Source organism: Sapajus apella, unplaced genomic scaffold, assembly GCF_009761245.1.
Source record: "Sapajus apella isolate SASKATOON/1434 unplaced genomic scaffold, GSC_monkey_1.0 scaffold26, whole genome shotgun sequence".
In the NCBI taxonomy this organism is placed as follows: Eukaryota; Metazoa; Chordata; class Mammalia; order Primates; family Cebidae; genus Sapajus; species Sapajus apella.
The window spans coordinates 15121487-15138994 of NW_022436966.1; the positions used below are offsets into that span (position 1 = coordinate 15121487).

The 17508-nt window shown below is 35.6% G+C and overlaps 1 protein-coding gene across 6 annotated transcripts in view; it reads right to left on the minus strand.

Annotated features, from left to right (window-relative positions):
- VRK2 (VRK serine/threonine kinase 2) overlaps positions 1-17508 on the minus strand; it is a 108436-nt gene that overhangs the window by 35336 nt on the left and 55592 nt on the right. For all 6 annotated transcript variants that reach the window (XM_032292071.1, XM_032292072.1, XM_032292067.1 and 3 more), the window contains exon 8: positions 548-680. In XM_032292071.1, the coding sequence (XP_032147962.1) occupies positions 548-680 (133 nt within the window). The remainder of the gene's footprint in view (positions 1-547; positions 681-17508) is intronic.

Consider the following 17508-nt stretch of genomic DNA (forward strand, 5'->3'; position numbering starts at 1 on the left):
GGCTCAAGCAATCCTCCTCCCACTTCAGACTCACGAGCAGCTGTGACCACAGGCAAGTGTTACCCCTTTTGTATTTTTTTTGTAGAGATGGGGTTTCACCATGTTGCCCAAACCTGGTCTTCAACTCCTGGCTCAAGCGATCTTCCTGCCTCAGCCTCCCAAAGTGCTGGGATTATAGGCATGAGCCACTGTGCCTGCCCCATGCGCAACTTTACCAAATCTGTAACATACATTTCAGTATAAATATTCAGCGCTGACCTCCAAGTCTAACCTATACAAACTAGTGGTTTTCGGGCCAAAATGAGCATCAAGTTTTGCTTATTTGACACATTTTTGCTCCTTCATCACTTATCATAGTCTATATTTCTTTCCACTGTTAGAAGAAATACTCATTGGCATAACATGAATTCACTACTTTTGATAAAAGTCTCACCAGTGCTCTTATGCTTCAAACTGACTATGCAAAGGTCATTGCATGCAGCCTCATTACCCTTGATTCTAATCATTCTTCTGAAATAAAAATAAGAAGAAGAAAAAAGAAACCCACCTACTCCCCTGTGGGCATCCAAGCTGGTAAACTCTATTGTCCCATTATGGCCTTTTCTAGGATTTTCCTGATACTGTTTGTGGCTCCCATTGGGACAATATCTGTAGGAAAGTCCATAATCTGCAAGATAAACCTGGAAGACAAGCACAGAAGAATGAATAATGCCTTTGTCCTCTGAAAATATAACCTTTATAATTAAGTCTTAAGAAACTGATAGGTTAAGAACAGCCTCAGATCTACATTTTATTAAACCAAATGGTGCCTTAGGATAAAATATGTACAACTGGGGGGCCATAACAAATTTCCAACTTAAATCCTTTCTTCATCATTGGCGTATCTTATTTCTGAGTTGACTTAGATTTTTAATCTTTTTATTTTGCTCCTAAATTCCCTTCCCTCCAGGTGGGCATCTAGACATCATAAACCACAATATGTCTTTTTATCTGTATTCACACAGTTGAGGAGGCTTTGCTTTTTCCTGTAACCCCTCCCTGAAACATAAAACTATTTCAAGCAGGAAGAGGGGATAAGAGCAAACATTCTAAAAGTATAAAGTTGATTCTTGAACATGGGTTTGAAATGCACAGGTCCACTTATATATGGATTTTCTGCTGCTTCTGCCATACCTGAGATGGCAAGACCAACCCCTCCCTCCTCAGCGTCCTCGACGTGAAGATGATGAAGACCTTCTTGATGATCTACTTCTACTTAATAAACAGTAAACATATTTTCTCTTTCTTTTGATACTCTTAACAGTTTTTCTTTAGCTTACTTTATTGTAAGAATACAGTATGTATAATACATATAACTACAAAATAAGTATTATTTGACTGTTTATGTTATCAGGAAGGCTTTCTGGAAAACAGTAGACTATTAGTAAAGTTTTTGGGAAGTCAAAAATTAAAATTATGCAAATTTCTGACTGTGCAGGAGAGTGGGGGTCAGCACCCTTAACCCTGGCAAGTCATAGGTCAACTGTAAACCTAATGTTATGAGTCTCCATTAACAGAAAACATAATGATAGTGAAGAGACTGTAAGAGGTAATGACTCAACCAAGACACAAAAAACACCATCATGTTATCATCTGTATTTATGAATAGAACACGGATGCAGAACTTTTGACCTTTCATACGAATCCATATCATCACTGCTACCTTTGTAAGTCAGTTAGGATCGCACACAGGGCCTCCAAACAGAATACAGATTGTTAAAAGTTAGATGGCAATTCAAGTGAATTTACCTCAGATTACTTTTGGAGGGAGAAGAAAGAGGGAGAAGTAGTTTTACAGACACAGCATACATTGAATGGAGAAGTGTTTTGACTAGACATTTACTGTGACGTGTAGTCAGAAAATAGCAGTTTCCAACTATGATTACCATTCCCCCTCCCCAGAAAAAGAAAGCAGTTTCAACTTTGAAAATGTATCATTTCACATACATTTCTTTAAAATTAAAGGATTTAGGCAGTGTTTCATAATGCAGCTTCGAGACAATAGAGTATTTACAATATAATCTGCACTTTAAAATAGATCTATTAAAAGGAAAGTCTGCATTTGAATTTTAGTTTAAGTTTTTGGTTTTAGGATAGACTCAGTAAGAGATATTTTAAACTTTAAAATATAAACAGCACAGAGATGTGTTGGAGTAACTTGCAAGGCTGTCTGAAAACAAATATTTCACTTTGTCTCTCCCTCCCACAGATGCTGTTTCTTAACATGGCCTCAGAAGTAATTGATCTCTCTGCCCTAACTCAACTAGACACATCAGGATCAAATATGGAACAGGTTGCTTGCTTTCACTGTTTCTGATGCATTTTTGTCTTTATTCCAAGAACTACACAGGCTTCACATTACAAAGCAGATATCCCAAAATGGGACATATTGATAATTACACAAATGGTATCGTATTTTAATATACTAGTTTACTATTTAAAAAAAAAAAAAAGAGCTATTAAGAAGCTTTTTATATACTCACCAGCACAAAGAAATAAGACTTGAATTTTATGAGGTGCCTACTATGTGCCAAGCAGTATGCTAAGCGCCTTACATCTGCTGATCCTTTAAGTCCCATTATCTCCATTTTATTTATATGGAAACAGAAGTTTAGTGAGGTTATGGGGCTTGTGTAGTAAAATGAAGTCAGGTGTCTATGGCAATTGTGACTCTAGAGCTTTTATTCTCAATCACTGTCAAAGGGAAATAGTACCAGACAAGTTAAAAACATAAGACCTCATTCAAATCTATTGCAATAGGAGAGAGGCGAGTGTAATAGGGAAGAGTCTGAACTAAACTTCAATGAAACAAAAGGTGGAAGTTTTAAAAAGCACTGGGGTGATACAGTAGAAAAGTACCAGAGGATGTTATAGTGAGGCTGGTCAATGTGATCATGCTATCTACGCTTGCTAATTGGTGCTAAGGCTCCTACCTCCCACAATGACTAATATCCTGCAAAAGAATAACCATCTTGGGTTATACAAGTGGCAGGTGGATGACAGAAAACTTATATCTCAAAGGGAAAGAAAAGAATTTACAATTTCAAGTATTCTTATGTTAATGCTCTAAGAAAGAGAGGTCAGGGGCCTGCAGTCAGGAAGAAGCCTATCAAGTGGTGTCAAGCTAAGGGGAATATTAAGGCTATCTTTGTCATCACTAAGCTACAGGCCTCTGGGTTTTGCTAGATTGCTCAAACTTTGAAGGGCAGTATAGGATTTATATTTAATATAAAGATAAAAACCTGGCCAGGCATGGTATCTCATGCCTGTAATCCCACCACTTTGGGAGGCCAAAGTGGGCAGATCACTTGAGATCAGGAGTTTGAGACGAGCCTGGCCATCATGGTGAAACCCTGTCTCTACTAAAAATTCAAAAATTAGCCAGGTGTGGTGGCACACATCTGTAATCTGAGCTACTCGGGATGCTGAGGCAGGAGAATCACTTGAACCCGGAAGGCAGAGACTGAGTGAGCCAAGATTGTGCCACTGAACTCCAGCCTGGGCAACAGCACAAGATTCTGTCTCATTGAAAAAAAAAAAAAAAAAAGACAAAAAGCTAACAGTACAACAAAGAAGATATACATTAGCTATTTGCTATTTCAGTCCATAAGTATTTCAGACCTAAAACAATTTAGAACATGCATGAGTACAACCTTGAGGAGCATGATTTCTAAGAAAGTAATCTCTCCAACACCACCACTTGCTGTTTTCCAACCAACGAGAAATGTCAAGGTAGTCTTAATAGGAAGTTACAGGTAGGATTCAAATAATCACTAAAAGCAATTGAACAAAACAGTGGAGTTAAGACTCCTTTAGCGAAATGAACATCCATCCCCACTCTCAACCTTCATATACATCTTTTTTTCCTAGTTTGGACTTTAATCCACCAGCTTAGCATAGGGTTCAAAATATTTATATAAACATAAAGGAATATAAATATCCTTCAGGAAATTCTAGGAAATATTCTCTAAGATTCTCATAAAAGTTTTGCCACCAGTATATGTTAATATAATTTTAAAATACAGATTATGGGGCACTACCAAAGAGATCTAAGAGTGATTGCTTTTGGTGAGTAGAAACCATACGTAAGAAGAAGTCAAGTCAATAACCTGTCCCAAATAATCAAAATGTTGACAAATTAATTTGACTTGTTGGGGCTCAGAAAATAATATTCCAAATTAAGGCACCTTGGCATGCTAAGAACTTTGAATGAAAGGAAACTGAAAGGCCTCAGAAACAAGCCTCAGGACCAAGGTCTCTGTACTTCTGCTCCCAGTCTCTACCATCCTCTTTCTTTTGGGAAGCAGTAGGAGGGGCTCTCTCTGAAGTTCCATCATCTGATTAAGGGAAGTTCTTCCAGAAGAAATGCAACTGTCTTAAAACTCCTTCCCTAGGAATCTCATCAAATAACCAGAAAAGATTAGTCACCAAAGGAAAGATTAAAAGTCATAACCACACCCAGACAGGTTTTTCTTCTATTCTTCTGAAGGTACTTCCGAGAGATTACCTAAGAGACAACTTGTGTTCATAGCAGAGTTCTACCCCTCCGCTTCCCACAATTTGCAGTAATGTCCCCCAGAGCTCAGTACTTTGTCCTAGGCCAACAGTCTGTTGTTTGGGCTCATTCATTTCCCTCAAAAGCCATTTGCTTCTAAAACTGCATATACTTCCCCACTTCCTTCTTCCATATGAAAAGGGTATTTAAGCCTCAACCATCTGGACCTTCTTTGAGTCTCATATTTTCAGGACTCCTGTGTCCATGTACACAATAAATTTGTAGGCTTTTTTTTTTCCTGTTACTATACTGTCAGGTCATCCCAGTGACCCTTCAGAGAGAGTGAAGAGAAGTTTCCTAACCATCCTTACAGACTACAATTAGGTCACACTGAGAGTTCTACTAAGATAACTTGCTAGAGATACACAGTCTAAAATTTTACTAGAACAAAGAAGGTATGGGGGAGGGGAATCTAGAAAATATTATCAAATAAGGAAAGGAATGGAAGAAATGAAGTAATATTTTTTGAGGTTCTATTATCTAATAATTATTGGACAAAGTACTTTTCCAAATTATTTCATTGAATCCAGACAACCACATCCACCCTGGTAGCACTGGTTTTATTTTACATATGAATAAGAAAGCTGAGAATCCCAGCAGTTAACTAACTTGCCCAAGTCACAGAGCTAGTAAAGGATGAAAGCAGGACTCGAATTCTGGCCTATACGACTTCCAAATTCTGTTATCTTTTTAAAAAATACAATGTAGAATTAAGGGTTCTGTCAACTCTGAAATTATGTTGAAGTAAAAAATGAGTTTATGTAGAACTAAATCTACAGTAGGGGTCACAGTCTTGGTCCTATTTTTATATACCCTAAAGCTAAGAATAATTTTTACATTTTTATAGAATTGTAAAGGGAAAGAAAAAGAAAAGAAAATGCAACAGAGAACCATATGTGACCCACAGAACTCATAAAAGCCTAAAATATTTGCTATCTGGTTCTTTACAGAAAAAGTTGCCAACCTCTAATCTAAAATAAAACTTGTTTCAGTTCAACTTTTCAAAAATATATTACCCCCTTTTTTTTTCTATGAAATCAAAGACAACTGGCTAATATTTTTCATTTTAATAGTAAATATATATAGTACCCCTAGTTTTAAACAAGCCTGTCTAGAAAACTCAAGATTCATACCAGGATCGGGTAGGCGTGATTATTTGTATTATAGTAAGAGTAGCCATAGGAATATATAAATAATTATTCCCTAATGCATTTATTATTATTATTTTTTTTAATATAGAGACGGGGGTCTCACTTTGTTGCCCAGGCTGGTCTTGAACTTCTGGGCTCAAGCAATCCTCTTGCTTAAGCCTCCCAAAGTGCTGCTTTATAGGCGTGAGCTGGTGTACCCAGCCTCCCTAATGTATTTCAAATGACTTTCCTTTTATGTACTTTTTCTGAAGGTAGCAATCATTTCCCTTCTCCATGAGTACATGGGACAGCCCTACCTGCTTTCCTTCTCCTTGACACAGAGATTTTTCTATTACACTGTATTGACTCTCACATGGTACTCGTTCTTCTCACCTTTCTTATTTTTTTAAAAAAACTTTGTGAGGTAAATAGGGAAAATGGATGTTATTGACATTTAACAGATGAAAAATAATATATTCCCAAACAATGCAAGCCACCCCACACTAAGTCCAGTCTGTACAAGGGTTTTGTTATTTTAGTGAACTTCTCAACCCCTCCAATCAACACCTAATATGAACTAATGCTTTTATGGGCTTTCAATTTAGATATTTTGTGATTTAAATGGTAGTGTTAAAGCCACTGAGGTGTGATCCCATCAAGAAAGACGTGGCCCTTCACTTATGAGGAGTGCAATAGGCTGACACTCACTAGGGGCAGAGCCACTGGGACCTACCACAGCATGTGCACCAAGGCCACACACTTCTTGAGCAATCGATCATAGAGAGTTTGTGACCATTTCTACATAGGTGGGGTCTTTCCTAATGGGCAATCTTTGCTCTGGAGCTCCCCAATGTCGGGAGGGGGCACTGAGATTTTGTCAGATCTGCATCATGTCTGAAGCTCTCCTTCCTCAATTCTGCCTCTTGTTCCCTTTCCTTTCACAAGTGGTCATATCAACATCCCACTCTGAAATCCTTCCTTGTTCAATCCTGCTTCCTCCCCTTTTATCTTTCATGGGTATTAGATTCCTGTCTCCAAAAAGCCCTTGCCCTCCTAATTCTATCTCAGTATCAGCCTCCCCGAGAACACCGTTCTTGGCAAACGAGTAGGGAAACTGAAGAGAAACAAAAAAGTACTGTATAATAATACAAGCCACAAATTTGCATCAAAACATAGTAGCATCTGTGATGCCACATACATGTTTTAACAGATATCAATGATTCTTATGAACATAAACATGCTGCTGCTTCATTCCATGCTTCATTCCCTTTTCATCATATAGTGATTTTTGTGAATATGCATTTAATTTATTATGAAGATTTTTGCATTATGGTATCTTGTTGAAAAAACAGGAGTATGTTTTTATGCTCTACTGAAATGAGATCAATGATTGCTTTTTGTTTTAAAGAAAATCATTTAAAGTTGCTGAATACATGTATATACATGTTCTCCCCAATTTATGACACAGGGGTCAATAAATCAGAGCCTTAAGAATGGAATGAAGATGAAAAACAAATTAGCCTTTAAGTATGATCATGAAAAACACAAGTTTCATATACTAAGCAGCCCATCTAGAAAATCACCTTCCTTTTTCACCTGGCTAGATTTGTATATGGGTATGCCATATTCTCAAGTTCTGCACTTAGTTAAGCCCGTATTTTCAGTTTTCTTTGCTTCCTGATGCTTGTAGGCTTTTACACTGCTTTATTTTTCCAGATGGACGGATAAAGCTAATGACTAAAAAGAACCTTGTGATTTTGTGGGCAACGGAATAAGACCCCATCTCAAAACAAAAACAAACAACGTGTGTGTGTGTGTGTGTCTGTGTGTGTGTGTGTGTGTGTGTGTGTGTGTGAAGAATCCTGTATAATCTCTCTCTGTGGTGAGTTGCAAGAGAAGGGCCTTTCTGGGTAGATCCTGTATGGTTTGTCTGTGTCTCCACCCAAAATCTCATCTTGAATTGTAAACTGAATTGTAATCCCCATGTGTTAAGAGATGGGCCTCCTGGGAAGTGATTAGATCATGGGGCAGTTCCCCCATGCTGTTCTTGTGATAGTGAGTTATCATGAAATCTTATGGTTTTATAAGGGGCTTTTCTCCCTTTTGCTTGGCACTTCTCTCTCCTGCCACCATGTGAAGAACGTATTTGCTTCCCCTTCTGCCATGATAGTAAGTTACGTGGGGCCTCCCCAGCCATGGAGAACTGTGAGTCAATTAAACCCCTTTTCTTTATAAGTTATCCAGTCTTGGGTTTTTTTTTTTTTTTTTTTTTTTTCACAGCATCATGAAAGTGGACAAATACAGAGCCTTTTAAGCACAAGGCAATTTACTGGGTTTTCACCTTGTCCACATGAATTTGCTATTTTAACAATGTACAAAGTTATTTAGCTTTTTTAAATTTAGGCTTTGGCTCCACTTTTAAAGGCCATAGGCTCCTAGGAATTGAGGGACCAGGATAATGTTGTATATACATTTTTGTATCCATAACAGCACCTGCTCTAAGGCCTTCTGCACAGTTGGTTTGAATAATTTTTTTTGATTTAATAATTAGACAAACTGAATTAAATTTTTAAGATACCTGGGTGCCAAACTTAACAGATACCTGACTGCAAGCATAATAAACAGGAAATGCAAACTTCAAAAAAGAGAAAAATGAATGCACACTTATTGAATATATGCTGTCAGAGTATTAAATGCTTTACATAAGTCCAATCATTTAATCCTCATGACCCTAAGAAGTTATTTTAAGATCTTTTGAGAATGAGAAAAAAGAATGAATAAGGTTAGGTGATCTATGTAAAACAAATAAATTCTACTAACTGGCAAAGCTGAGGCTTGAACCTAAATCAGTCTGACCAGAAGTTCTCTGATATTTTCCATATGCCCCACATAGAAGAAAGGGAGATGGCATAAGCACCTCTACAGGCCTAAAGGTAACATATACTCTGACAGAAGCATAAAATCTACGAAATTTTACAGCAAGGAAAGGTTATCTCTAATAGGGAGGCTCAGAGAAAGAAGCAACATTTAAGTTGGGTCTTAATTAATTATCTATTAATCAATAGAAAAAGAGAGAGTTAAGAGGAAGGGGAGATTTGGTAAGAAAATGATTTAATCACTTTTGTACCAAAAGCAAACTAGCTGACTGGTGACTAACACCCTAATCCAACTAGTTCCTGGTTTGTCCATTTATGAAGGACTGAGTGACAGAGTAATGGCTGATGTAAAAAAGTAAAGGACCTCCTTCCTAACAAGGGTAAAATCTGCTCCTTTCCTGCTTCTCACGCAGCCAAGAACACTCAGTAGCAAGCGGCCAGACTGGCTCAAATGGAAACATTTCTCAATGCTTGATACCATGTTGATAAAAGAGGTAGGAGAATATAAGCCAAAGAAAGGGAGAAAGACATTTGGAGCTGGCAGAGAAAGAAGCAGGACACCAATGTGAACAAATGTCATTGTCCACTGGGATGTGACCATGCATTATATCACATTTGTTCACTATTTTATGTCCACCATGAAGATTCATGAGAGAATAGATGCATATACAGCTCTCAAAATGAGGTCACTTATGAAGAACAATATTAAGTAGATAAACTAATTTTTTCTGTTGTACAATACCTTATTACAATTTGGACAATTTTGTACAATTAAATCTTTTTAATTAGCACACCTTGCTGCAATGAGAAATGTGTCCATTAAGCTCTCCTAATGAGAGACTTATGAAAATTATACTAGGAAGAAAGTCACTGTTCATGACTTTTAAAAATGACAAGCTAGACAACACTTATTAAACTCTATAAATTGTTCCAGAAAATACCATGTGCAAAGAGTGAAGACCTTGAAACTGAAGGGATTGTTCAGTTCACAGGAAACTGAAAAATGCCAGTTACCTTACAGTATGAACAGCATTGTAGTTAACTGGTTTACAAATAAATAAAAGGTCTTCAACCAGTAAAAAAGAAAAACCCATTGGGAAGGATATATACATGTATTCGGCAACTTTAAAGGCTTTTCATTATAACAAAAAGCCATCATTTATCTTACTGGAATAGGGAATAATATTTTCCTATTTTTCCAAAAGATACCATAATGAAAAAATCTTCAAAATAAATTACATGCACACTTATAAAAACCACTATATGACCAAAGTGAAGCAGCCACATGCTTATGTTCACAAGAATCACTCATATCTGGTAAAACATGGATGTAGCCTCACAGATGCTACTGTCTTGATGCAAATTTGTGTTTTGTATTATTGCAAGAGAAAGTAGCGCCCAAGTACTGAAAAGTACTTTTTTTTGTATTATCATACAAGAAAGTACTTTTTTGTTTGGTAAGAAAATGATTCTTACAGTACTTTTTTGTTTCTCCTCAATTTCCCTACCATGTTTGCTAATAATAAAACCCCACAAATGATAATAGTGCTTTATCACAATTCAGTCTAGACAAAGTAACACAACCTTAAAGAGGTGCTAGCTTACTTTTCAAATATGAAGTTTATTAGAATAAGCATGAAGATAATAGTTTTCAAAACTGTAGTTTTATTGAGCTGTAAAAAGCAGTTCCTATTTTCTGATGGAAGCAACATGTGCTTATTCTTAAAAATAATCTGCTTTGTATGTTGGATCTTTTTTTCCTCCTAGAACTTATAACTATCTACTCATATTTCCAAACTGAAAATTTTATCACTTTCGTATTTACTGAGTGAAAGACTTAATGACATGCTCATGAGGTCATTATGCTGAACAACCACCAGAAAAGCTGTGCCTTTATTACTACTTCATTCCATCTACTGCCTCATCAGGACCAAGACTATGACTGCCTTGAATACTGCTATAGATTCAAGTATCAAAACAAAACACCTCAAGGTATATGTAGTAATATTCTAAATGACAATAGCATTCTGATCTCATGATCTCCTTTTCTATTCTAACCTGGGTCTTTTAGCAAAACATCAAAGCCTGTTGGATTAAATAGGACTGTGACTTAATAGGCTTTCCAGACTTTTGGGGAAAATTCACTCAGTAATTCATAGACTAGCAGTTGCCTTATTACTAAAAATACCTTTACCTATTATAGAAAATCTTTATAATTACAGTCTATGTCTAACTTGTCCTTTCAACACAAGTTCTCAAGGATTATAAGGAAAAAGCCTATGATACTCTCAATTTCCAACCTAACAAAACATATAACCTGTGTTTGTACATTAACAAAATAAATAAAGCAATGGAAGAGGGGAATCTGGATTGCAACTACTTAATGGTCTTTCTCTTTGTCTGATTGAAATCTGAACCTAATCAAGACTTTTCAGTATATCAGTAAGTATTATGAGAGCCTAGTATATCTGTAAACAGTAAACTCTCGCAAAATGTTAGTTGATATAATTCGATTGTCATTGTTATATTATAAAAAGGTTCAACGTATGTAGGCTGTGTCTACAGAAAACACAACTATCCAGCATTGGAAGTAGCCTATGTGCATTAAAGTAACTACACATTCTATTAAATTCAAAGACAGTATTTGAGGTCTCCAGCAATAGTGCTACTTGCATAGCCCCTTGGAGTTCTAGGGTTTTTAACAGCCACTAAAAAAGGGTACCTTTTAATCAGTTAAATTTACACAGTTCAAGGAGTAATTCAAAATTCAGAAATGTCACTTTCCCACACTAACTGAAAAAAAAGCCTATATGTAATATTTTGTGAAGCAGGATGCTCAAATATTTTGTACATAAACTGCTATTTGGTCATGTATGCGTCTAACTTTTAGAAATAGAAGTATAACCAGTGGAACTCAGTAGACACTCAATAAACATGTACTGAGTGTAGACAGTCAAACATTAATTTTTCAAATGCACAAACTTTCTTGGGCACTAAACTTTATTATTGGGGATAGGTGATTTAAACAGACCACCAGTATACTTAGAGTATATACATTAGTTAAGTGTAAATACATTTCTCCTTATGATAGAAATTAGACCCTTATAGTTCTATTTCCTATAACTAGAGGGATTCTATCATCAAACCATATACCTGAGAAGAACTATATACTAAGTCCAATAAATTACCATTTTCTTTATCTAATCAGAATATGTCTTGTTTCATAAATCTAAAGAGTTCTTATACAGCAAAATATGAAAAGGTGTCTGTTATCAGCATACCAATCATAAAAAATATTTTATTATTTTCTAGCTGTTACTGAGTGCTTACTACATGCCATATGCTGGTCAAAGACTTGTACATGTTTAAATCCTTTGATTCTCATAATGCCACTTTGATTCTTATAATGTCACAAATAATTTGATTCTTATAATGCCACTTTGAGTAAGATAACTATTATCCTTATTTTTAGCTGATGAAACAGATCAAAGAGGTGAAATAACTTGGCTAAAAACACAGGGGTACCAAGAGGTAGAGCCAGGACTTAGATGCAAGGAGTCTGATTCTAGAGCTCATCTCCTAGACTGAATTCTGAAAATTGAAAGTTACATAAAATACAACTCTAGAAAATAGTTCCAACCTTCTATCAAACCTTTTGCCTGGGATTAAGAGAAGGCAAACATCCTTCTTTTGATATCATCTTTCTGATCCTGTATAAGAATACAACTTTAGAATAAATAAGTAGACTATATAATAAAGATGAGATCCCAACCCACATGTTAAAGAACTGCTTGGAGGGCTTACGTGTAAAACAAATCATTTTAGAAACATTATCTGGTCTGGTCCCACCTGGAGTGGCCATAGGCAAAATAAAGTAGATATCTATTTCTGCCCTCTGTTCTCACCTTTTCCCCTCCTTTTCTCTTTTCCTGTCCTAGTGCCCACAGCCGTGTGTGTGTGTGTGTGTGTGTGTGTGTGTGTGTGTGTGTGTGTACTGGTATTCATGCTAGCGTGTGAGCAACTTACATGGAACAGAACACTATCCTGAGATTTATATTAAAATTAGTTGGAAATTTTATTATATCAACCTCCAGCCAAAGACTTCTATGTTCCTCTATTAATTTTGCAAGGATGCTGTAACAAGGCATCACAATCTGGTGGCTTAAACAATGAAACTGTATTGCCACATAGTTCTGAAGTCTAGAAGTTTGGAATCAAGGTGTCATCAGGGTTGCTTCCTTTGGAAGGCTGTGAGGAATAATCTTTTCCACGCCTCTCTCCTAGGTTCTGGTATCTCAGGCATTTCTTGGCTTATAGATGGTATTTTCCTCATCTCTTCCCATTGTCTTCCCTCCATGCATGTCTGTCTCCATGTTCAAATTTCCCCTTTTTATAAGGACACAAGTCATACATGTACCCAAGAAGTAACTTCTCATCTCTCCTCTCCATCCTCCCAAATCTCTGACTGGTATTCCACACTTTATGTCCATATGTAGTATTATTTTGTATTTGACTATGTTTCTAAGTTGCTTCACCTAACATAATAGTATCCAGTTCCATCCATGTTGCTGCAATGACAGGATTTCATTCTTTTTATGGCTGAATAGTATTCCATAGTACAGGTACACAACATTTTTATCCAATCATCCATTGATGGACACTTAGGTTAATTCCATATTCCATAATTCACTATTGTGAATAGTGCTGCAATAAACATACAAGTGCAGGTATCTTTTTGATACAATGATATCTGCTCCTTTTGGTAGATATCCAGTAGTGGGACTGCTGTTTTGAATGGTAGTTCTATTTTTAGTTATTTGAGACATCTCCATACTGTTTTCCACAGAGGTTGTGCTAATTTATATTCTCACCAACAGTGTATAAGTAATCCCTTATCTCTGCATCCCCACTAACACGTTCATGTTATTTTTTGTCTTTTTCATAATTGCTACTCTGACTTGTATAAGATTATATCTCACTGTGGTTTTAATTTGCATTTCTCTGATGATTAGTGATGTTGAGCATTTTTTCATATACTTACTGGCTATTTGTATGTCTTATTTTAAATGATATCTGTTCATATCTTTTGCCCACTTATTATTAGGGTTTTTTTTTTTTCTTGTCAAGTTCCTTATAGATTCTGGATATTAGCCCTTTGTCATATGCATCATTTGCAAATATTTTCTTCCATTCTGCAGCTGGTCGGTTCACTCGGTTGTTTCTCTTGCTGTGCAGAGGCTTTTCTGTTTAAGTCCCACTTGTCTATTTTTGCTGCTTAAGCTTTTCAGATCTTAGTCGTTAATTCTTTGCCTAGAACAATGTCCAGAAGAGCTTTCCCTTGTTTTATTTCTAGTATTTTTTATAGCTTCAGGTCGTACATTTAGGTCTTTAATCCATCTTGAGTTGATTTTTGTATATGGTGAGAGACAGGGGTCCATTTTCATTATTCTGCAAATGACAATCCAATTTTCCCACCACAATTTATTGAACAGAGTATCCTTTCCCCAGTGTACACTTTTGTTGACTCTATCAATGATCACTTGGCTGTAGGTTATTTCTGGGTTCTCTATTCTGTTCCACTGATCTAGTGTCTATTTTTATACCAGAACCATGCTGTTTTGGTTATCATAGCCTTGTGTATAATTTGTAGTATAAATGTGATGCCTCCAGGTTTGTTCTTTGGGCTTAAGACTGCTTTGGCTATTCAGGCCCCCTTTTTAGCTCTATGTGAATTTCAGACTGATTTTTGCCTAATTCTGTGAAAAAATGATGCTTGTATTTCGATAGATATTGCATTGAATCTGTAGATTGTTTTGGGCACTGTGCTCATTTTAACAACTCTTTTGATATACAAGCATGGAATGTTTTTCCATTTGTTTGTGTCATCTACATTTTCTTTCATCACTGTTTTGTAGTTACCTTGTAGATATCTTTCACTTTCTTGGTTATTCTTAGGTATTTTATTTCATTTTTATAGTTATTGTAAATAAAACTGCCTTGATTTGGTTTTTAGCTTCATTGTTACTGGTATATAGAAATTCTACTGATTTTTGTACATTGATTTTACAACCTCAAACTTCACTAAATTCATTTATCAAATCTAAGAGTTGTTTGGAAGAGTTTTTAGGGTTTTCTAAATATAAGATCATATTGTTGGCAAATAGAAATAATTTGACTTCTTTTGAAATTTGGATATATTTCATTTCTTTCTCTTGCCTGATTTTTCTAGCTAGGATATCCACTACTATGATAAACAGGAGTGGTAAAAGTAGGCATTCTTGTCTTATTCCAGTTTATAGGGAGATTGCTTTCAACTTTCTCCCATTTAGTGTGATTTTTGGCTTATATGGCCTTTATTATTTTGAGTTATGTTCCTTCTATGCCTAATTTTTTGAGTGTTTCTGTCATGAAGAGATGCTGAATTTTATCAAGTGCTTTTTTCTGCATATACAAATAATCATATGGTTTTTGTTTCTAATTCTGCTCATGTGATGAATCACATTTATTGATTTGCCTATGTTGAACCATTCTTGCCATCTCTGGAATGAAATCTACTTGATCATGGTGTATTGTTTTTAATGTGCTGTGGGATTTGTTTTGCTAGTATTTTGTTGAGGATTTTGCATTTATGGTCATCGGAGATATTGAACTTAAGGTTTTTGTTGTTGTTGTTCTTGTTTAGCTTTGGCATAAGGCTCATACTGGCTTTACAGAATGAACTAGGGAGGATTCCCTCTTCCTCAATTTTTTGAAACAATTTCAGTAGGATTGGTATTAGTTTTTCTTTGCACTTTTGGTAGAATTTGGCTATGAATTCATCTGGTTATGGGCTTTTTTTTGTTTGTTGGAAGATTTTTTATTACCAGTTCTATCTCACTACTTTGTTATTGGTCTGTTCAGGATTTTTATTTCTTCCTGATTCCATCTTGGGAGGCTGTATGTTTCTAGGACTGTATCCATTTCCTCTAGGTTTTCTAGTTTGTAAGCATATAGTTGTTCATAGGAGTCTCTGATGATCTCTTGCATTTCTGTGGTAGTAACTGTAATGTCTCCTTTTAAATTTCTGATTATGTGTATTTGGATCTTCTCTTTTCTTGCTTAGTCTAGCTAGTAGTTTACCAATTTAGTTTCTGTGTTTCAAGAACAAACTTGTCATTTTGTTGATCCTTTGTCCTTTTCTTTTTTTTTTTTTTTTTGGTCTCAATTTCACTTAGTCTTGCTCTGATCTTTGCTATTTATTTTCTTCAGCTAGCTTTAGGTATGGTTTGTTGTTGTTTTTCTAGTTTCTTGAGATTGGATGTTTGGTTGTTAATTTGTGATTTCTTTTTCTGAAGTACACATTTAAAAATATATACTTCCCTCTTAGCAGTACTTTTTCTGTATCCCAAAGGCTTTGATATGTTGTGTCTCCATTTTCATTCATTTGGAAAAATTTTAAAATTTTTATCGGAATTTCATCATTGATCCAAAGATCAGTGAGAATTGTGTTGTTTAATTTCCATGTATTTGTATAGTTAAGAATTACTCTTGGTATTAATTTCTAGTTTTATTCTACCGTGGTCTTAGATGACACTTAATATGATTTTGATTTTTTAAAATTTATTGAGGCTAGTTTTGAAGCCTAACATGTAGTCTATCTTGGAAAACATTTCCTGTGCTGATGAGTAAAATGTATATTCTGCAGATAGAGTAAAATGTATATTCTGCAGATAGAATGTTCTACAAATAACTGTCTCATCCATTTGATCTGAAGTTCAATTTAAATCTAGAGTTTCCTTGCTGATTTTCTGTCTCAATGATCTATTCAGTGCTGTGAGTGGGGTGTTGAAGTCCCCCATTATTATTGTATTGCTATCTCTTTCTTTAGGTCTTATAGTATTTGTTTTATGAATCTGGCGGCTCCTGAGTTGGGGGCATGTATATTTAGGACTGCTATATCCTCTTGTTGAATTGTTTTATCATTATATAATATAACCTCCTTTGCCTTTTTTTTTTTTATCTGTTTTTGATTTAAAGCCTGTTTTATCTGATATAAGCATGGCTACTCCTGCTTGCTTTTGGTTTCCGCTTGCATGGAATATCTTTTTCAAGCCCTTGACCTTCCGTCTATAAGCGTCTTTACTAGCAAGGTGAGTTTCTTGTAACCAGTACATAGTTGGTTCACTTTTTTACAAAAATCCATTCTGGCAATCTTTATATTTTAATTGGAGCATTTAATCCATTTACATTCAGGGTTAATATTAATATATGACGGCTTTTTCCTCATAATGCTTTAAAAGCTTTTGAGAAGGTACAATTCAACCCACAGTAGTTCCCAGTGTCAGTTTCTCTATGTGACTGTGCTGACAGAGTTTCCTGCAAGGAAATAGTCATAATGGCTCTATTAAATAGTAAAGATCTTTTGATACACTCGCCTGATCTTTTGCAATGGGAATTTAGGAAATCTACAAATGACTTACTGTACCTGGCTATATACACTATATCTAGCTCTACCTGTTTGGCTTGACCCATTACTCCTGAACAGTGATTAACTAATTAATAAATTCATTTATGCATTAATCTTTTTAATTTTTCATTGTGTCCTCATCACTTATTTACTGAGTGCTGATTATATTCCATGCTCCATACCAGCTTCTGGAAATATATGTTGAAATAAACACAATCACTGCTTTCCTATTTATCAGACAAGAAACATGCTCTCCAGATGTACATATATATCAAAGACACCACATTGACTTGGTTCTATACCAGTAGTTTCCTAAATCAGATTTTAGCTAACAACCAGTTCTACAGAGTGAGTCAGAGGCCATGAGAAATAAAAGGGACCAAAGAAATCACATGATCTAGACTGCTGGATTTACAGAAAGAGAAAGTGTAGCACAAAGAAGTCCACTAAAAAAAGTCACAA